The sequence below is a fragment of the Chamaea fasciata genome, unplaced genomic scaffold, assembly GCF_029207755.1.
Source record: "Chamaea fasciata isolate MVZ Bird 193981 ecotype frontalis unplaced genomic scaffold, bChaFas1.0.hap1 SCAF_8, whole genome shotgun sequence".
NCBI classification, from domain to species: Eukaryota; Metazoa; Chordata; class Aves; order Passeriformes; family Sylviidae; genus Chamaea; species Chamaea fasciata.
The window spans coordinates 38,844,283-38,865,433 of record NW_027094093.1 but is presented as its reverse complement, the minus strand read 5'-3'; the positions used below and the strand labels follow the sequence as shown (position 1 = coordinate 38,865,433).

The window sequence follows — 21,151 nt, the reverse complement described above, 5'->3', positions numbered from 1 at the left end:
ATCAGCTTGGATCACGTGTGCACCTGCAAGTCAGGGCTCCTCTTGGATATTGCAGCACCTGGAAACGAGCAGGCAGCTTGGCAACAGCCACGTGGATCATTTGGAGAGAAGATGGCAGGAAATGCTGAGTGGGGTGTCCAGTGAAGACAAGGTCATCAGCAGTTGGTCTGTTCTGTGGGTTTTCAGGTCCTAAGCTTGTAATTGTTGTGTGAACAACCTTAAAAAAACCAACAAAAAACGAACAAAAACCAACCCAAGTCCATAGCAACTCCCCCCAGTGCCCACAAAGAAATAAAAGAACCCTCATCACCCCAGCTCTGGGCAATGCAGGCACTAATATCTGCTCAGGGACAAGGGAAAGTCTGATAAAATCCTTTGCAGTTTCTTCCAACTGCTACAGTTGCTGAACAAAATATTACCCATCTTCTTACTAGTTTGTATATGAGGCTGGAAAAAATGCTGAGAAATTAACCAAACTGTAATCTTCCTTACCAGACCAGGGATACAGAATGTCAGACTGAAATCTGGAGGTACTTCTGAATAAAGAGGCAACAAAGAAGATGTACATGCAGAAAGATGGTTTGATTCATGTCCACGGACTGTACATTCCTAATGGCTGTGACTGAGAGGCCCCAGACAAGGATGAGTTGCTTTCTGTAGTAGGGTATCAGACAACATTATGCAATAATTTAAAGTGAAGTTGTGCCAAATGCTTCCCTGCACATAACTCTGGGAATTTGGCCTAGCAGAATTGGCAGAAGCTGTACAAAATGATACTGATGCTCCTGACAAAACAAGCTGCAGTGGCTCCTAAATCATATGAATTATCTGTCCCTCTGGCTTGTCTCTCCTAGGCTGCAGACAAACGTTCTGCTCCGACTCCCACTCCACAGACAAAAATCATCTGGGCTGCCTGACGGGACAGTGACAGAGTAGTTGGTGCCAGCACGACCTCCCAAGGTCCCTCAGGGTGCTGTGCCCGTGGGTTCCCTGGCTGTGTCCCCTGCAGTGTCCTGGGAGCCTGGGCAGGTGAGGGGCACAGTCGCTCTGAGGTGTGACCACAGGTGTGCAAGGGGCTGCGCCTCCAGACAGCCACAGCTCCTCGCAGGGCAAACAGGGAAAGCATCTTGGCTTAGGGAGAAATTGGACTTATTCAGACAGAGTCATATGTTCTCGAAGCACTGTTCAACTGTTCTGCCAGCAACATAAACTAAGCCAGCTGACTTCTGCCTGCAGTTCATTAGGAAATGCGTGCAGAAATTGGTCTGTCAGCAGAGCTGTGAGGAAGAGGCCTCCAGCAGTGGGGCAGGAAACCCTTCCATGCACATTTGGGATTGTCAAGTAAAAAACATCAGCAATAAAGCTAGCATGAAAATGGAGTAGGAGAAAACGCTTCCATTAAAATTACTACACAGAAGGCAACAGTAGAGACAGAGGCAAGTGCAAAGGGTGAGGACAACCTAAAATTACCTTTTAAATTCGTTAAATAAGGAACCTCACTCCTGATTCCCTTCCTGCTTTGACAAAATCTGAGATCTAGCTACATATAGAAGATAAAGCTAGCATGACTCTCCGACTGTGTACTTCCATTTGTGCATTTTGCAGCAATGGAAAACAAAATCACATTGGTTGGTTTGTCTGAAGAGCAATGGGGATGTGATTTAACAACTGGAATCCAAATACGTTGCACAGATTTTTTTAAGTCCAGTCTTCAGCAGGTTTTTTTTTTTGTTTTGTTTTGTTTTGTTTTTTTTTCTTTTCTTTTCTCTTTTAAAGCGACTCAATGACTTCGACCTGCTCTGAGCTTCTTTAACTATCTTCCATTGAACTGCTACTACTTAGGATTGACTGTTTCAGTATCTGATGGTCTAGTACATGCGATGCTTCTTGCAGAACACACTGTTCTGCTGCAGCCCCTTTTGAGGTCTAGCTCCTTAACTAACCCTGCCTGTAAAATTGCAGCCTTATTCCACTGGCCCAGGGAGTTATACGTGGGATCTGTCTCTGAAGATCCTGTGGTGCAGGGCAAATCCTGCCTCTTGATAAGAAATGCAAAGCCCAGGTACTTTGCTGTATTGCAGGGGATGTTGGTTCTCTGCAGTTGTGTGTTACAGCACCTTTGCTTCTGTTGTGCTAAGTGAATTCTGTGGATTGAAGCGTTTTTTCTGAGGGATGCAGAGCAGCAGAGGGGTGAGTTACTCGCTGCACCATTCCAAACAAGCCTTGCACACAGCCTAGCCAATAGCAGCTACGCTTTACTGGCTGCCACAGGTCAATTTAACTAAACATTTATTATTTCTTGAGTAATGGAGAAAATTGTAGGGTCCTATAATGGGTGACTCAGCCTCACATCTTCCAGTTATTCTTTCATATATTCAAGCATATGGTTTAGTTTTCTTGCTTTGTTGTACATGGAGGTAATGAATAGAAATCTAGATAGAACATTAATAAAAACAACATATGACAAAGCTCTGCGAATCTCTTGTATTACAGAAGTCTGTAAACGATGCCTCAGAATTTTTGCCTTTAGCTCAGCAAAGCTGGACTTTGTCCAGGTTTGTCCTGCCACGTGCCAGGAATTGCCCAAAGGAGTTGCCCTGGATCCCTGGCACTTGGAGCACCTGGGACAGTGGAAGTGTCGCTGCCCATGGCATGGGGTGAGGCTGGAGGAGCTTTAAGATCCAACCCCAAATGCTCTGTGATTAACTACTCGAAGCATCAGAGCATTTCCTCGTGTCATCCTCTTTCATCTAAACCTTGGATATTTAAACCTAGAAAAGCCAGGTGTGCTGGCTGCAGCAGGCCAGCTGTGTTTGGTCACTGGAAAAGGGTTGTGCACATTTTGTTTGAAACAAAACAACAGAAAATGCCACCTGACTCACTCGATCCAAGGTGATGTGAGCGACTTAATTTCCTACCCTTTTAATGTCAACTTATCAACTTCTAAAACATTTACTTCCTTTTTTAATGCGCTTGTTTCAATTCTTTTTCTAAGTGTTCCTAAAGTCTATTTCCTCTTGGATTTTCTAAGAATATTCCAAGAGTGGAGGGGAAATAGAGTTCTCTTGTGATGTGCAGATCCTCAGAAAGCAGAGGAGCTATTCCCTGCCCCTGCAGAGTGACAGAGCAGTCCACGAAGCTGATTGTTTTAAGTGTTACTCAAATTGATCTTCCTACTCTGGATTAAGTTTTACTTAATGAGGAAGTAATGAGATTATCGTAGACAAAAAGGGCTATGTCTCTTTTGGGAACGTACCATTTCTGAGACTTGACTTCATTTCAAAGAGAGCTATAATTCTTTCTTTAGGGGAATGTAAATTTAGATTACAGTCAAACAATGGGATTTTTCTAGCAACTGTTTTGACACCGAATGATAGAAGTATTTTACTGTGTGTTTTCTTCCTGGGGAAAGGATTGACTGCTGCAAGATTAACACGTTCTGGATGGGTGCCATTTTCAGATAGTTAGTTCAACTAGAAGAGAAAGGATCTGATTAAGGGATCAAGCTCATTATTTGTTTGTTGTTTGTACTCCACACCCTACAATGGGAGTGAATCTTTGCCTCTTTTCCCTAACAATAGTTAGGAGCAGGGGGTTTAACAACTGCATATTAATATTCCTTTTCTTTAAATGAAAACATGCAGTAGCCAAGCAATTAACATTTCCATTAAACTTTAAAATCTTTTAAAAAGCCTTCCACAAAACATTCCAGACATAGCCAGAGATTCGAAAGAGAGCACTGAGAATAAGGGACTTCTAGGCTTGGGGATTTTTTCTGAGTTCATATTTTTAAGGAACATCTGCTGTGATGTATAATCCAAGTTCCTGTTGGTGCTGTGTTCCAAGTTCTCAGCGGTTCAGCTCTGGTTTTTAGCAGTGTACCCCCAGTAGCACATTAGGTGAGGCACGGAGAGGATTGTCACAGCTGCTGTCACAGGATTCTGCATCCTTCATCCACACAGACCTGGAATGCCTGCTGTCCTGTCACTGCTGATGCCATTAAATTGTGTTTTGTGGAGGCTTGATTCATATTCTTGATTAGTACATTTAATAATGTGAGTGTTTTAATACATGCACAAGAAATTACGTTTCAAAAGGCATTTCTGGGTGTTAAAGCACTGTGTCTCCCTGCCAGAAATCCATCTGCCCTTCACTTGAGGAGCAGCACTTTAGCTGGGAGGAGGAAACGGCCCTGGTGACCCAGATCTGCAAGGACTGAGGTATGCAAACAACTTGTTGAATGGAGACAATGGAATTAGCCTCCTTTAAAACCACTGGTTAAACTCACTGGGAGCACTTGTGGAACCAGGGCCTGAACTGGACCTGAGTCATCCCCAGGAGCAGTCTGTGGCAGGCACCAGGCTCTGCTTCCTCCAGGAATGCTGACTGACTGGGGACTTTAATTTCTATTTAAATGAAAGGAAGGAGGATCTTGCCTCAATATGGCTGTTCCCATCGTGAGAATAAACATAGGTCGTATACCTCAGACACCAGCAAGGGCTTACATTAGGAATGCACTGAAGAGTTTGGATCTTTTAAGAGATCACATTTTTATTGCCTAAAAGAGTTCGGTGAATAGTGAAATACTAAATTGTCAAAGGAGCAGAAAAAGAGAATTGATAAACCTTGTGCTTTTTACTGCTGCTAAAAGATTTACCTGTGGTTGGCTGTAGGCAGAGCTGACTTGGCACTCTTGGGGACAGATTTCTATGTACAGGGACTTCTGCTTGGTGGCTGGTTGATCTTTTGCACTTTTTCTTTCTAAGATGCATCAAGACTCCCAGCCTGGAGTCTGTAATGAAGTTTGAGCAAAGCTTTGAGGCAGGGTATTGGAATTTGGGCTGAGATGGACTTTTGTAGTATTGGAGAGGTTTCTAGATATATCTGCATTAAAGCAGAAATAAATTAAGCTGGCAGTGCTTTTATAAATTTGATTAGTACTTTTGCTAGTCACTGAAGATAAAATGCAGGTTGTCCTTTTCCAAAACCATCTTAGCATTCACTTTGTGTTTCAGTGAGGTCACAATGTTGAATAACAGAAAATAACGCCTGTGAAAGGCTGAGACCAAATGCAAATGTATGACATCATTGTGGAAGAGAGAAATGGGTTGGCTAGAAGGGAATAAGGACTTGGTTTGTCAAATACAGTTGCCCTAATTTTACAGAACATGGCCAGGAATTGAATTTTTTTTTTTTCATCAGTTCTGTTCTCTAGATGTAGTCTCTTGGTTTCTTTTGAAAGGAGGTGAAGCTAAGGTCAATCTGTGTGAGGTTTTGTTCAAATACTGACATTAAACCAGAAACATGTCGGTAGAAAGAAGATATTTACAGTTTGCCGAATGAACAAAGCAATAAATAAATAACCCAGAGGGGTAGCTCTGCTGCTGCTAATCTTACTAGGATCCATAGTTATTTTCCAAAAAGGGCAGCGTGTCTTGTGTCAGAAGCCTGTCATTTAGAGCTGGCCAGATGGGCCCAGATTAGGATGATGGTTCCCAAAACGAGTAATGCAGGGGAATGACGCTGATGCGGCAGCTGCGCAGGGAACTGGAATAAAAGGGTTTAATAGACAGAAGTGCCTGTGATGGATCCAATCTTCTTAGAGCTCTTGAGTACTCCCAATTTTCCATCAATGTTATTTTTGCCTTCATTATGTGGTGTAGATGAGAGTCCCTGTAGTAGTCCCTTCCCAAGTTTCTCAGCAGAGGCAGTGCTCGGATGGCCAGAAATAAAAAAAGCAGGAGAAAGACTGACAGTCTAGAGCAGAGGGCTGGCTGCAGAATGGCAAACAGCTCGCAAGGAAGCACGCTGTAAACTCTCCTCAGCTGCAGTCTCAGCCTGTTATTTGACTGACAGTAGCTCTCTGTCAGAGTAGTCTCCTTTACATGTCTTCTGCTGCCCTTCCTTCCCACCCTCCTGTTGCACTGTGCCATCCTTGGAATTTGTGGGGATAAACTAGTTCATCTCACCAGAACAGGGAGGAAATAACTCCACAAAGGAATAAATTTTGCTGCTCTACTATTTGCTGTGGTGCTGCTTGCTGTGGGACCAGGCAAATGTCGAAGGTATGACAAAGAGATGGAATTCTGTGCGTGTGAAATTTTGGCACAGGCTGGCTGGGTTTGAGGGAGAGGGCTCATTGGGAGCCTGCTGGACACGACCTTCCCTTTCTGGTGTGACTCAGCTGTGGGTTCAGTTCAGCTGAAACACCTCAGGTGGGTCTGTTGCTTTGATTTCTATGCAAGACCTGGGATGACACCAATGCTTAGTTGAAAGTAAGAGGTTTGACACATAAAAGACATTTGGTTTCATGTGTTGTGTAACTCAGTGCATCTGAAACATCCTGTTTGACCCATGATGATGTGGGAACTCTGTACGTGCTGCTCACCAAGAGCTGAGCCTGCTGCCTGACCAACTGACCTGGTTTCACAGGTGTTACCACAGAGGGGGTTAAAGGGACCTAGGCAGTCTCCAGATAAAAGAAGAGTGATCTTTTCAGCCTTAATTTCTATAAAGCAAAGAACACCTCAAAACCTGATCTTACATTTGGATCAGGGACTCATATTTTGAAAAGCACAAAGCAAAGAATAGATGAGCTATGTCACAGCATTACAGATTCATCAAGGAGATAGTATTTTGTTTGCTTGGCTGCTAAATGGTATGAGGCACATGAAATCTCCTGAAGTGAAAGATAAACTTGAGGAATTTCTGTCTAAATTGCATTCTTAGTGAGATGCACCTCTTCTCAGAAAACAACAGATTTTTTTGGAAGTTTTTAGATTGCATCCACAATGTTGGTATTCTCAAAACATGTTTGTCTGTCAACAGGTATAAAAAATACATTAAAAATAAAAATGGGTGAACTGGACCATGGAACATTGTTTTCAGATCATAGGATTGGTGGTGGAGGTATGTATGCTATCATGTTTAATTGTTTACTCGACTGTTTATGAAACACTCCATAATTAATAGCCTCATACAGGAGCTGCTTTAGCACTCTGGTTATGGTTTGGGTTGGAAGGGGCCTTAAATCCCATCCAGTGCCACCCTGCCATGGCAGGGACACCTCCACTGTCCCAGGAGTGGACACCTCCACTGTCCACCTCCACTGGACCCTGCTCCAGCCCCAGTGTCCAGCCTGGCCTGGGGCACTCCAGGGATCCAGGGGCAGCCACAGCTGCTCTGGGCACCTGTGCCAGGGCCTGCCCACCCTGCCAGGGAGGAATCCCTTCTGTGGTTCCTGTCCTGTCTGCACCCACCCTGCCAGGGAGGAATCCCTTCTGTGGTTCCTGTCCTGTCCGTACCCACCCTGCCAGGGAGGAATCCCTTCTGTGGTTCCTGTCCTGTCCGTACCCACCCTGCCAGGGAGGAATCCCTTCTGTGGTTCCTGTCCTGTCCATACCCCCCTGCCAGGGAGGAATCCCTTCTGTGGTTCCTGTCCTGTCTGCACCCACCCTGCCAGGGAGGAATCCCTTCTGTGGTTCCTGTCCTGTCTGCACCCACCCTGCCAGGGAGGAATCCCTTCTGTGGTTCCTGTCCTGTCCGTACCCACCCTGCCAGGGAGGAATCCCTTCTGTGGTTCCTGTCCTGTCCATACCCCCCTGCCAGGGAGGAATCCCTTCTGTGGTTCCTGTCCTGTCCGTACCCACCCTGCCAGGGAGGAATCCCTTCTGTGGTTCCTGTCCTGTCCATACCCCCCTGCCAGGGAGGAATCCCTTCTGTGGTTCCTGTCCTGTCTGCACCCACCCTGCCAGGAAGGAATCCCTTCTGTGGTTCCTGTCCTGTCCGTACCCCCCTGCCAGGGAGGAATCCCTTCTGTGGTTCCTGTCCTGTCCGTACCCACCCTCCTTTCAGGTGGCAGCTGTTGCCCCCCGTGCTGTCACGCAGGGATCCTGGTACAGAGCCTTTCTGTTTCTCGTATCAGCCCCCTTTACACGTTGAGGGGCTGCAGGCAAGTTTCCCTGGAGTCTCCTGTAGCCGAACATCCCCACCTCCCTCAGCCTGTCTTCACGGGAGGAATGCCCTCTGAGCGTTTATTTCCATGGTCTCTGGGCCATGTTTCTGTGCCCCTGGGCTGGGGTTGTTCTCTCAGGTGCAGAGGGCCAGAACCTCCCCTGGCACTGCCCGTGCTGCCTCCCTGGCCTCCAGGGGCACCTTGCCACTCCATGTCCAGGATTTTTCCCACAGGATTCCCAAGCTGCTCTCCCCAGTCTCTGCCTGTCCCGGGGCACTACCTGGCAGGGGGTCTTGGAGAAGTCCTTCCCCAGGGAGGCACGGGCCGGGGATGTGTTGTCAGGCCTCGTGTGGGCATGCAGCAAACGGAAATCCCGGGGAGGCTTGAAGGAGGATGGTGGGATGGCTCTGCAGGACTCATTTTACCTTTTACCCCTCTGTAAAACCACATGTCCGGAGCAGCACTCCCGGCCACGGGGCTTAGTGGGGAATGCAGGAACATGAGGGCCAATTTCACTACTAAAGAGAACTAAAGCAGAGGTTGTAAGGAGATGCGCGTTCCTTATCCCTGTAAGCCTCCCAGCTTATGTAGAACAACTGAATATCTGTGCACGAGATCTTCACAGTGCTAGGGCAAAAGTTCAGGTAGTTCATTTACAATTGTAATTGTACCTCAGTTTTATACCTTTTAGAAAAAAAAACTACTCCTGTTGCTCAACCCCGAGGTTGCAATAAACACTGAGGCAGTTTTCTTATCAGTGCAAGAAGGATGCTGTCATTGGAACGTGGCTATTTCTGTGTTAGAAGTTATTACAACGCCTGTAAATGCAGTTTAAAGATGAATTAATAACTAAATTCACATGTACACTACACTTCTCAAATTAACTTTTTGTAAACAGACAACCGGTAACTGTTTCTTATATAATTTCTACTAGTTTATGTTTGTTTCAAATTGTCATTCACCAACTAACAATATCAGTACGGAAACTTCTGGTGTTGAAAATATTTCTTCTGATTTCTATCTATGGAGCTTTCATTTTTTGCCTTGCGCTTCAATTATTGAAGGATTTGAAATGACCTTATGTGTTTTATGTGATAACTAGATAATTTGGTGGTTCCTGCAAGAAATGCTCTTTGCAGCCAGAAGTACAAACCTGTTGACTACGAACATCTGTATGAACTTGCTGCAGAGGCAAAAATGGCCTCTGCACTAATTCAGTTGAAGGTATGATTTCTGCTTTATTTGCAATGTGAATGCTTTTGAAATCCTGCGACCAGATTTCTTGTCCTTGCCCCAAAGAATCTGAGAATGAATGAGGATCACCAATTTCTGTAACAACATTCAGCCAGAGAGGGTCAAATATGAAAGTTTATCATGGTTATATTGTGATTTGGGTTTGTTATGTCAATGTGTGGACTTTCTTCAGATCAGGGATGCAAAATACGTCTGGATTCTACTTCTTCAAAAGACAGGAAAAATTTGCATTTTACTGCCTTGAGGAAATTCACCCAAACTTATTACACAATCCTGGGGGCAATGAAGAATTTGTGGGATTAAATGGGAAGGGAAGGCTGATCCAGAAAAAAAAAAATGAACTAAACAAAAAGATAAGAAGTGAGGATTTCCAAAAGTCAAGTGGAGGTAGATCTTAAAAAGAAGATTAAAAAGGTTTAATAGCCATAAAATATAAATGTAGAGCAGACAGGTATAAATTGGTGCAGAACATCTCAGGGGGTAAAGACAGGAGGAGCCTTATTTAATACTAGAGGTAATAACAGTGAATGAGAGAAAAAACACATACTTTCTTAACAATATTGCTTCCTTTAGTGCATGTAAGCATCATATATCAAAAATTCTGGCAGATATTGCTTCATGGATTGGCAATACCAAATTCTACTGAATTCATTCAAACTTTATTTCTATTTTTTTCCCACCTTCTCAAGTGTTTTCCAACTGAGTAGGTAGTAAAATATATATATGGTGAAAGCTCCAGAGGGACTAGAATGTGTTCCACCTACTACTTTTTGTTGCTGATTCAAGCCGTTCAGATTTTGAAGAGCTGGGTTACGCTTCCTTTGAGGCAGAACCAAAGAAACCAATGGTAAAACAGTTGCTGGCTGCTTAAGAAATAAAAAGACAGCACAACAGGAGAAAAAGGTAATATTGCAGCAGTTGTACATAAATGGCATTGCTGTTGCTATAAAATAATTTCAAGAGCATGTTAAATTTTACATACAAAACTTTGTTTCTGCTTAGTTTTAGAATTGAAGATATAACTATTCTCAAATTGTTTTAAATACAGAATTCTGTTTGCTTAAGTCTGATTTCATATAAGAGCTTTCACATTGTAACAAGAGAAAGAAGTAACACTAATGTATTTCATGAAATAGAGGAAATCAAGAGGAAACTACAAATAGCTTTTAAAATGTGAAAATATGTAAACAATAAAAGTGAGACAGTATCCAGCTCCAGGACGGGCCCACGTGCAGCCCCTGGAAACACCCCGTGTCCCACTCACGAGCACACAATGTCCCCACAGCCCCTCCTGCAGCTTCTTACCCCAAAAACAGCCCCAAGGCAGGTTTGGTGCCCAGCGCAAAGGACCAGCCACATTCCAGCTGGGGTTTTCCTTGTGTGACTGCCTGGGCACCAGCTGTATTCACCTGGGGCACCGAACCAGGTATAGTCACCTGGGGCACTGAACCAGATATATACACCTGGGGCACCGAACCAGGTATAGTCACCTGGGGCACTGAACCAGGTATATTTCCCTGGGGCACTGAGCTCAGATGCATCTGGCCCGCGTGTTTCTCGTATCTGCCGGAGGGGTTCAGCTTTGTTGCTGGGTGCTGAGGGACTGTGACTGGGGAGTTTTCAGGCCCGTCCTTGTCTGTGTGTGAGTGCTGCAAAGAGCAATCCTACGCCTTTTGCTGCCGGTGTGCCCAGCCCAGCTGGGGCAGAGTGGGGACGTGCTGGGGGATATGTCTGGGTGTGTCTGTGGGTGTCTGTGTGTCCGTGTGGGTGTCTGTGTGTGTGTTTGTGTGTCCGTGTGGGTGTCTGTGTGTGTCTGGGTGTCCGTGTGGGTGTCTGTGTGTGTCTGGGTGTCCGTGTGGGTGTCTGTGTGGGTGTCTGTGTGTGTCTGTGTGTCCGTGTGGGTGTCTGTGTGTCCGTGTGGGTATCTGTGTGTCCGTGTGGGTGTCTGTGTGTGTGTTTGTGTGTCCGTGTGGGTGTCTGTGTGTGTCTGGGTGTCTGTTTGGGTGTCTGTGTGTCCGTGTGGGTGTCTGTGTGTCCGTGTGGGTGTCTGTGTGTCCGTGTGGGTGTCTGTGTGTCTGTGTGGGTGCCTGTGTGTCCGTGTGGGTGTCTGTGTGTCCGTGTGGGTGTCTGTGTGTCCGTGTGGGTGTCTGTGTGTCCGTGTGGGTGTCTGTGTGTCCGTGTGGGTATCTGTGTGTCTGTGTGGGTGTCTGTGTGAGTCTGTGTGTCCGTGTGGGTGTCTGTGTGTGTTTGTGTGTCTGTTTGGGTGTCTGTGGGTGTCTGTGTGTCCGTGTGGGTATCTGTGTGTCTGTGTGGGTGTCTGTGTGTGTCTGTGTGTCCGTGTGGGTGTCTGTGTGTGTCTGTGTGTCCGTGTGGGTGTCTGTGTGTGTTTGTGTGTCTGTTTGGGTGTCTGTGGGTGTCTGTGTGTCCGTGTGGGTGTCTGTGTGTGTTTGTGTGTCTGTTTGGGTGTCTGTGGGTGTCTGTGTGTCCGTGTGGGTGTCTCTGAGTGTCTGTGGGTGTCTCTGGGTGTCTGTGGGTTTCTCTGGGTGTCTGTGTGGGTGTCTGTGGGTGTTTGTGTGTCTGTGTGGGTGTCTCTGGGTGTCTGTGTGGGTGTCTGTGTGTGTTTGTGTGTGTGTGTGTGTTTCTGTGGGTGTCTCTGGGTGTTTGTGTGTCTGTGTGGGTGTCTCTGGGTGTCTGTGTGGGTGTCTGTGGGTGTTTGTGTGTGTGTGTGTGTTTCTGTGGGTGTCTCTGGGTGTTTGTGTGTCTGTGTGGGTGTCTCTGGGTGTCTGTGTGGGTGTCTCTGGGTGTTTGTGTGTGTGTGTGTGTTTCTGTGGGTGTCTCTGGGTGTTTGGGTGTCCGTGTGGGTGTCTCTGGGTGTTTGTGTGTCTGTGTGGCTGTCTCTGGGTGTCTGTGTGGGTGTCTCTGGGTGTTTGCTCAGTGCTCCTGTGCATGTGAACGCCCAGGGGCCGTGGTGGTTTTGTGCAGCTTGGCCCTGGGCAGGAAGGTTGCAGGTTGTTCCCGCCTGAGCCAAGTGGAATCCCAGTCTTTCTGACTCAGAACATCCTTCCTTTGCTGGGCCAGACGTGGAGTGCGATCTTTATTCATTTCTCCCTGTTATGAACTAAACCAAGTCTTCGCCATGTGCTTTTCCTGTCTTGCTGCCATTTGCCACAGGACAGTGTATCACATGGAGGGGAACTGGGGAGGGGGAGAAAAGGTCTGTGCCTGAGCTGAGCGAGCTGCTGGGTGCCGACAGGAGTTCTGGAGGAAAGGGATGGCAGGGCAGCACAAAGAAAGAGTGGAAGGGAGTTTTTCTTTGCCCTCAGCACGCACCCAGAGGCCGGAGACAGTCTCGATGCAGGAGGGTGAGAGGGAACCACTTGTCTTGGGCAGCCTGGCAGCCACAGGCTCCTGATCCTCTTTCCTTCGTTGCTGGCTGGCCAGAGTCATCTGGTTCCACTCCAGCCGCCTTCCCCTGGCAGCTTTCCTCTGGTTTAAGCAGGAACTCCATCTGTTTCTAAAGCAGGTATTCCTATTTTATCCAAAGTGCGAAGCAATGTTTTTGTGAAGCCCTCAGACAGTTTGAGAGCCTCTCTAATTGGATAGATTTTGTAAAAAACCTCCTTTTTAGTACCACATTTTTGAAATTCTTTTTCTTGACATACTTTCATTCTTTCATCTTCCCACCTGTAAGAAAGTGTGGGTTTTGTTCTCCTGCTTATCTTTCCTCAACTTTTCCTCCAGGGACATAGGGATGGGAAAGGGAAGAAGAAAACGGACTCTTTTTTTCTCTTTCTCCTCTCATTAATTGTGATTTGAAATGCAACAAGCTTATTTAATGAAAATTGGTTACATTTGAGCCCATTGTTCTTTAGAAAAACAGTTTTGAAAAAAGCCATTAGGTTCATCATTCTGTATTTAAAAGTTTCCATGTGTAGGCATTTGATAAAGCTGTTGAATATGTTCAAAACACAACCTTTAATTTCCCCTGCAGATTAAAAAAGCAGAGCAAGTTTCAAAAATTAGCAAAGAGCAAATGCTGCTGAAACAGCATCGTCAGGTGTGGTGGCAAGAGTATAAAAGACTGAGTGAGAGCAGGTAAGGGCTGAGGAATCTGAGTGAGTGATTACTAAAGAGACTTCAGCAGACAGTTTTTGGGCTGGCATGCTTGATTCAAGGGACATTGAGGAAAAAAAAGATTATAATACCTGATGGGAAGGTATTTTAGTGCGGGGAATGAAGGTTTGTGATCCGCATGGAGAGGGGTGTGTGACATGAAGAGCTCACCTGAGGGCAGGGAGGACAGGGGGTGTTGCTCTGGGGGCTGTTGAGTTGATCTGCAGCATCTGAAGAATGTGTCTTGGGAAGAGTATCAGAAGTTTTCAGACGCTTTTTGTTTCCTTTAGAGTCTGTCTCTAGTTGTGTGTTGAGGTCACACCTCAGGGGACATTCACAGTGCTCTTGTCTATTACCCCGTGTGCTCAACAAGAGCATTTGTGCCTTCTTTACCACCTTTGCGTCCAAGTCCTTCACTTCATACCTTCTCAGGCAAAGCATCCCCTTTTTTATGTAGTCATTGGAGTTCTTGAGGCTCATCATTCTTGCAAAGGTAATGAATAAGAAATTAAAGCTTCTGCAAAATGCATATTCATTTCCTTCAGGCAAAAAGCAGAAGAAGAAATGAAGACTTTTCTTGATGAAGAAAGCCATAAGAGCAACTTTTTTTTTGATTTGAAGGACTTGGGTAAGAGTTCGTTATTAATTTCTTAATTATTTTTTAATAGTCAACATTATCTTGATTATTTGTTTGGGTTTTTAAATCACTTTCTTGACAGGTTTAGGTTTACAGAGCACAGTGGTGTGTAACATTTTTTGTGTGTTTGAGAAAGCTTTATGTTTCATACAGAGCAGAAATTGTCCAAGGAGCGGGACACTTATCAAACAGATGCTTTAGTTCCTGTCTGGCAGCTAAAGGAGGATTTGAAACTCATGCTGGCTAAAATGCAGCGCTGCCTCTCAAAAGAATCTTGTCAGAAACCCGAGATCAATTCAGCTGATGTGTTGCAGCAGGTTGGTATTTGAACTTTTTTTTTTTTTTACAGTTTATTATCACCAAATTTTTAGCATTTTCATTTATTTTTAGTTGAACTTTGAGACTTTAACTCACATGCAGAGTGTGTCATAAACCCCCCTTCTTACCACGGTGTAAATCTGCTCACCAAAATCTGTAAAAGCGTGGCAGGGCTGGAAGTCTGACTCTGTTTCTAAATAAGAGTTTTCATGCTGTAACAAGAGGAAGAAGTAACAGTAACATGTGTCGTGAAATAGATCAAATTCATGAAGAAGCAACAGAAGGCAATGTTGGAAGGTCTCATCCTTAAAAGTCTGGCTTTGGAAAGAGAGCTTGAAGAGTACAAAGAAAATGTAAGCTTTTCCTTATAGGTTCAAGTAGAAGCTTATTGAGCGGGGGGGTAAGGTGCAGAGTAGTGTCCTGAGCAGCATTTCTCCATGGCAGGCATTAGTGGCCTCTTCTGAAGAGAAAAACGGGGTTTTCCTTGAAGTTCCTCCCCAGCTGCTGTCCCTGGAATGCCCCTATCCTGAGCTGAAGGCCTTGCTGATGGAGGAGTACCAGGAGCTGGCCAGGGGCTACTGGGCAAAGCTCCGGGAGGTGGATCAGCAGCTGGAGGCTCTATCCAGGTACGGACACGTCTCTGCACGGCTTTTTGGGGTGAAATGTGTCCTGCAGTGTGATCTGTAAGCTGTGGTGCTGTGGCTGGCTTTGTCCCTGGGGCTGCTTCTGCTCTGTGCACAGCAGTGGTTGCCCAGCCCTGGGCTTGGACAGATCACACAGCTGAGAGGGAAGCCAGTCCTGGCAAGAGCTGTCAGCTGAAATAATAAACTACACGTCTGGTGGATTAAGGAACCAACAATCTGGTGTGCATCAAATGTCCTTTTCATATGCTCTTGCAGGAATGGAAATTCTGCGTGGTAATTACACGAGCATGGTTATGACAGAAAAGTGCAGCCTTTCCAAGACGCACCTCCAGTGCTTTTGTCCATAAAGCAGATTAAAGGGTCCAAGCTTTTCACAAATTTTGGATCACTGCAGTAATTGTCATCACAAGGAAATGTGAAAGATGTAAATAGCTTTGATTCAGATAGCCAAAAGGAGGAAAGATTTTTCTGTCAATGAAAATGTTTATTGAAAGGGCAGTGTTCATAATGATCTAGAAATGTAATAAGCCTGTATATTAATTAATAACATAAAGCTTAGCCTTTCTGCTGAGGCTGTCTAGAGTCCAGGAGATACTGAGTTGCAGACACTGGGTGGCCTTTGACTTCTTTTTGCCATCTCCTGATATTCCTTTGGATGGCTTCAGGTTGCCAAAAGACTGAGAAAGGGTAAGCCAGTGGAGCAGTTTGAAACCTGGGCAGGAGAAACTGGGGACAACAGGAAAGTCCCTGAATTTCTTTGGTGAAACAGTCATGCGTTGCCTCCAAGTCTGTTTTCTGTGTACACATACAGTGCAGTGTTTGTTCTGCCCCTGCTGCTGAATGAGTTTGGTGGGCAGGAACAGGCTAAAGATGCTGGGTGCCATAGAACATGTGATCGTCCACTTCTATTTTGTACAGATCGTACAAATATTCTGTATGTTCTTCCTGTGTTACCTGATACCTCTGTGTTATTGCTGGAGCATCCTAGCTGTTAGAACGTGATACTTATTGAAAATTGTTTTGATTTATCCTGTATTTATAGCATACCTGAAGCCACAAATGGCAAATTTAAGCAGTTCTGCTGCTGCCCTCTCTGATAATTTGTTATAGTTTCTCTTACGGAGGTTTTAACAACCTCAATGAGAAAACCTGTGAAAAATGCTAAATCGCTAAATGTGTTCAAAGTCTTTCTAGTGATTTTAATCAAAACTGTGTGAAAGTTTATGATCAACACAATTTTGATGAAAATTCATAAATTGAAATCCTCGATTCACACAGCATGTGTGATACTGAACAATGGACAGATGTGGATATAGACAAAATAATTTCTGAAAATGGAGCAAAGATCTGCTGTAGTATTTTCACTGAACATAGGCCAGGTGTGAGTTTAGGCCTGGAGGTAGCTAATTTTGCACCAGTAATTAATTCATATTGGGACTTAAAGATAAAATGTCATATTTGCGATGGAAAGAGAATCAGTAGTAGCCTGAACACATGTGCGGTGGCACTTTGAAGGAAGGAGGTTGTGAGCTCTAGGTGGGAAAAAAGCAGTGGATGTAGCTGGGGACAGGCTGGTGCTGGGGCAGGAATGTGCTGGGAGCCGAGAGAGGCTGCAGGGCCAGTGTGCAGTGCTGAGAACTGGAAACGGAGGGAACCATTAATGAACCATCAGCAATCATCTCGGGCTTTTTACTTAAAACTAGACCGTGGGGACTTCTGTTTGCCTTCTGGTCTCCGAATCTTTAATGTATTGCTCATTTATGTTCCAATGATTTTATCCACAACAGCATTAAAAATGAGTTTTCAATTTTAAAAAAAGAAAGACTTTGTTCTTCCAGCATTGCCTCCTTCCAAGGCACAGGTTTGTAAAAGACTCAACTCACTTCTTACATTTATATTGTCTAATTTGCATGGAGATATTCTGTGAGTTTGCAAAGACGCAGCCTCGTGATTGAAGTATTCTATAATTCATCATGCTAACTGTGATCCCGCAGGCGCAGATAATGCTGTCAGAAATGGAGTGACAGGTCCTTGACCTTGGTGTCTCCCCTGTGCTCTACTGATTAGCACACCCTTAACGAAGCCTTTGCAGTTACTGTCGTTGCTCTGTACCCAGAGAGACCAAACATCCTCCTGCAGCACAGTTTTTTCTTATTTCTGTGATTTGAGAAGTTGCTCAGTAGCACGTGATTCTATGATAACGTGATAACTTGGTCACTTCAGCTGGGTCACTTGGCCACTTCACTTCCTCTGCCATCATATGCTGAATGTACAGTAAACAAACCTTCAGCTAATCCTGCTCTGGCATTGCACAGTCCATTTTTTTCAACAGTTCAGACTGTCTGGAACAGGGAATTTGGAAAATGTACAGAGAATGTTCAAAAAGGAAACTTTAGAATAAGATAATGTTCTGGTCTGGTCAATTCTGTGTGATTTTCATTCACACTAGAATGCACATTGCAGTAGTCATTGCTTTTAGAAATGGAAGAAGAGCCTGGGGGTTTTTTCAAGCCTTCTACAGGATTATAACATTTTATAATCTGATTTAATTTCTTTTGATGTTGCTAAATCACACATTTTTGTGTTTGGAAAATACCCAGGTCCTGAGCTATCCCACAAATTGCGGACTTGGATTGATGTGTGTTAGAACGATTCTCTAAGCACTATTGTATTTTTTTCCACAATTTCCAAGGATGTCTGAATTATTTAATTCACGGAAGGGTGAATGGAGTATTGCAGACTCAGCACTGCATCCTCTGCAGCTCCTTTCACAGGAATGGGAGGGCACGGCAGGGTCCAGGAAATGCAGCTCCTCTTTCACCGCGGTGTTCCTGCTGCAACAGTGGCAATGCCAGCATCAACACCGGGGGCTTGACGTCGCATGTGGTGGCACAGTGGCACTCTGTGTGTGTGTGTGTGTGTGTCACGGTGGCACTGTGTGTGTGTGTGTGTGAGATGGTGGCACTGTGTGTGTGTGTCACGGTGGCACTGTGTGTGTCACGGTGGCACTGTGTGTGTCACGGTGGCACTGTGTGTGTGTGTCACGGTGGCACTGTGTGTGTGATGGTGGCACTGTGTGTGTGTGTGTGTCACGGTGGCACTGTGTCTGTGTGTCACGGTGGCACTGTGTGTGTGTGTGATGGTGGCACTGTGTGTGTGTGTGATGGTGGCACTGTGTGTGTGTGTGTGTGTGTCACGGTGGCACTGTGTGTGTGTGTGATGGTGGCACTGTGTGTGTGTGTGATGGTGGCACAGTGTGTGTGTGTGTGTGTGTCACGGTGGCACTGTGTGTGTGTCACGGTGGCACTGTGTGTGTGTGTGATGGTGGCACTGTGTGTGTGTGTGATGGTGGCACAGTGTGTGTGTGTGTGTGTGTCACGGTGGCACTGTGTGTGTGTCACGGTGGCACTGTGTGTGTGTGTGTCACGGTGGCACTGTGTGTGTGTCACGGTGGCACTGTGTGTGTCATGGTGGCACTGTGTGTGTGTGTGATGGTGGCACTGTGTGTGTGTGTCACGGTGGCACTGTGTGTGTGTCACAGTGGCACTGTGTGTGTCACGGTGGCACTGTGTCTGTGTGTCATGGTGGCACTGTGTGTGCGATGGTGGCACTGTGTCTGTGTGTCACGGTGGCACTGTGTGTGTCACGGTGGCACTGTGTGTGTCACGGTGGCACTGTGTGTGTGTGTGATGGTGGCACTGTGTGTGTGTGTCACGGTGGCACTGTGTGTGTGTCACGGTGGCACTGTGTGTGTCACGGTGGCACTGTGTCTGTGTGTCATGGTGGCACTGTGTGTGTGATGGTGGCACTGTGTCTGTGTGTCACGGTGGCACTGTGTGTGTGGCACAGTGGCATGGTGTGTGGCACTGTGTGTGTCACCGTGAGTGCCTGCCGAGGACAGGCAGCGTTGCCGGTGCCCGGAGCCCATTGCCGGTGCCCATTGCCGGTGCCCATTGCCGGTGCCCATTGCCGGTGCCCATTGCTGGTGCCCGGTGCCTGGTGCCCGGTGCCGGTGCCCGGTGCCCATTGCTGGTGTCCATTGCCGGTGCCCGGTGCCGGTGCCCATTGCCGGTGCCCGGTGCCCAGTGCCCATTGCCGGTGCCCGGTGCCGGTGCCCGGTGCCCATTGCCGGTGCCCATTGCCGGTGCCCATTGCCGGTGCCCGGTGCCGGTGCCCATTGCCGGTGCCCATTGCCGGTGCCGGTGCCTGGTGCCCATTGCCGGTGCCGGTGCCTGGTGCCCATTGCCGGTGCCCGGTGCCCGGTGCCGGTGCCAGTGCCCGGTGCCCATTGCCGGTGCCCATTGCCGGTGCCCGGTGCCGGTGCCCGGTGCCCGGTGGCAGTGCCCATTGCCGGTGCCCATTGCCGGTGCCCGGTGCCGGTGCCCGGTGCCCGGTGGCAGTGCCCATTGCCGGTGCCCATTGCCGGTGCCCGGCGCCGTCCCCCGGGGCTCACAGCGGGCGCGGGGAGCTTCCCCGGGGCTGTTTGCGCTCCTCGGAGCGGGCACAGCCGGGGATTAGTGCCGGCAAATCTGCTTCAGCGGCAGCAGCTGCCTCGGGGCTGCTGCGTGAGACAATTGCTGTGTCTCAGCTCTGAACAAAACAGAGATTGTGCTGGGCTCCCTGCGATGCTGAATGCACGGAAAGCAGGCTCCACATTTAACATTTGGGTCAGGCATTCAGCCTGGAAAGTGTTTGTCAATATCTTGGCACTGCAGAAATTTGATAATACCTTAAATATTCGTGTCAAATGTGTTGGCGCTTTTCAGAGTTGTTTTAGATGAGATATTCCTTTCTGGAATTTTACAGGGGTGTAAGTGAGGTGACATCTCAGGGTCAGTCAGCAGGATATGTTGAAATTCTCCATGTGTTTGGTGGCTATGAATGTGCTGGGCTGGGTCATGCTGGGTTGTTTTATTTTTCTTTTTTTCACTATTTGTCTATGAGCAGCTGACAAAATCTCAGCACAGCTGACAAATCTTGGCACAGCTGACAAACCGAGGCATTGGCAGTCAGCGTGTCCCTGCTTACAATAAACTACTTGTAGCTCTCCCTCCAGCTGATTGGTGCCCAAAGGATCTCCCACAAAAATTTCTCCTTGTTTAGAGCAGTGCAGAGACCCACGGCTAGCTGGAATATAAATGAGGTGTGGGATGGAGGGGCAGGAGCTGGGGCAGCTGCCCCGAGTGCTGGGGCAGAGGAGTGGCCCTGGGCTGCAGCATCCCTGCTGCTCCTGCCCTGCAGCTCAGGAGAGATGCTCCCTGACCAAGATGTGTCTCGCTCGGCCTCACTCATCCTGGTAGGCAGCAGATCTCTCTCTGTTCGGTCACCAACCTGCCCGGGCTGAAATATCCAAGGTAAAACATCACAAGACAGAATCGCAGCTCTTAGAGCTCTCACTACTGTCACTAAAACGACACGTTCAGACGTCACCGTCCTGAGGTGTGTCAGGACTCACAGAGGAGGGTTATTGATTTCTTTACGGGTAGGTCGTGGAGTCTAGTCCAGTATTAATTACGCGTGAGTTTCTCACAAAAATCCCCTTTGGGAAGTACCCGTTCTTTCTGCCTGCATAAGGACAAGGCTGTGCCAGCACCTCACTGGACGCAGTGGAGCACTGAGGCAGGGCTGCTGCCTTGGGGAGTCCAGGAGCAGCTGGAGGCAGCAGGAATTTGGGGGGTGGGTAGAGTCTCATGATTGCCTTCTTTTAATTATCCCTGGGCTCTTAGTCACTTCAGAAACCAGGTCACTGGGCCAGAGAGACCTTTTGGTCTGACTCAGTGTTGCTGCTTGGATGTTAAAGCTGACAATGACAGCCTGACATTAATCCCTTCAGGGCCAAGAGTTCACAGTGAGGGTAGAACTGCATCCCAGCCTGTGGTGTTGCTTCAGATGGATGAGACTTCTCACTGCTCTCATTTTCTGAGACAGAATCGTGCAAACTAATTACTACAGCCCCTACCCTGAAAAATGGTGAATGCTATGCCTTGCTGATGAGTTTATGGCTGTTAGGAGTTGGGTAAACTAGATCCTCATTTAGCTGCATGCAAGGATTGCCACTTCATTCATCCCCTTTTGATCATTCATTTAGTGCTCAGTGGTAGAGTGTGATCATCCTGTTCTTTTTCACACTGTGTTTTCCCTGTGGGGTCACTGATTGTCCATGGCATGTTTGAGAAACACAGTGACAGCCCCCAATAAAAAGCCAGATTAGAAACAGAACAGTTCACTCAA

General features: G+C 46.8%; 1 protein-coding gene across 1 annotated transcript in view; it reads left to right on the top strand.

Moving 5' to 3' along the window:
• The window catches only part of CCDC148 (coiled-coil domain containing 148), a 51,369-nt gene that overhangs the window by 4,212 nt on the left and 26,006 nt on the right, over positions 1–21,151 (top strand). The window contains exons 2-9 of the mRNA XM_066190503.1: positions 4,136–4,220; positions 6,829–6,909; positions 9,057–9,178; positions 13,200–13,303; positions 13,867–13,949; positions 14,112–14,275; positions 14,534–14,629; positions 14,721–14,902. Of these exons, the coding sequence (XP_066046600.1) occupies positions 6,855–6,909; positions 9,057–9,178; positions 13,200–13,303; positions 13,867–13,949; positions 14,112–14,275; positions 14,534–14,629; positions 14,721–14,902 (806 nt within the window). The 5' untranslated portion in view covers positions 4,136–4,220; positions 6,829–6,854. The remainder of the gene's footprint in view (positions 1–4,135; positions 4,221–6,828; positions 6,910–9,056; positions 9,179–13,199; positions 13,304–13,866; positions 13,950–14,111; positions 14,276–14,533; positions 14,630–14,720; positions 14,903–21,151) is intronic.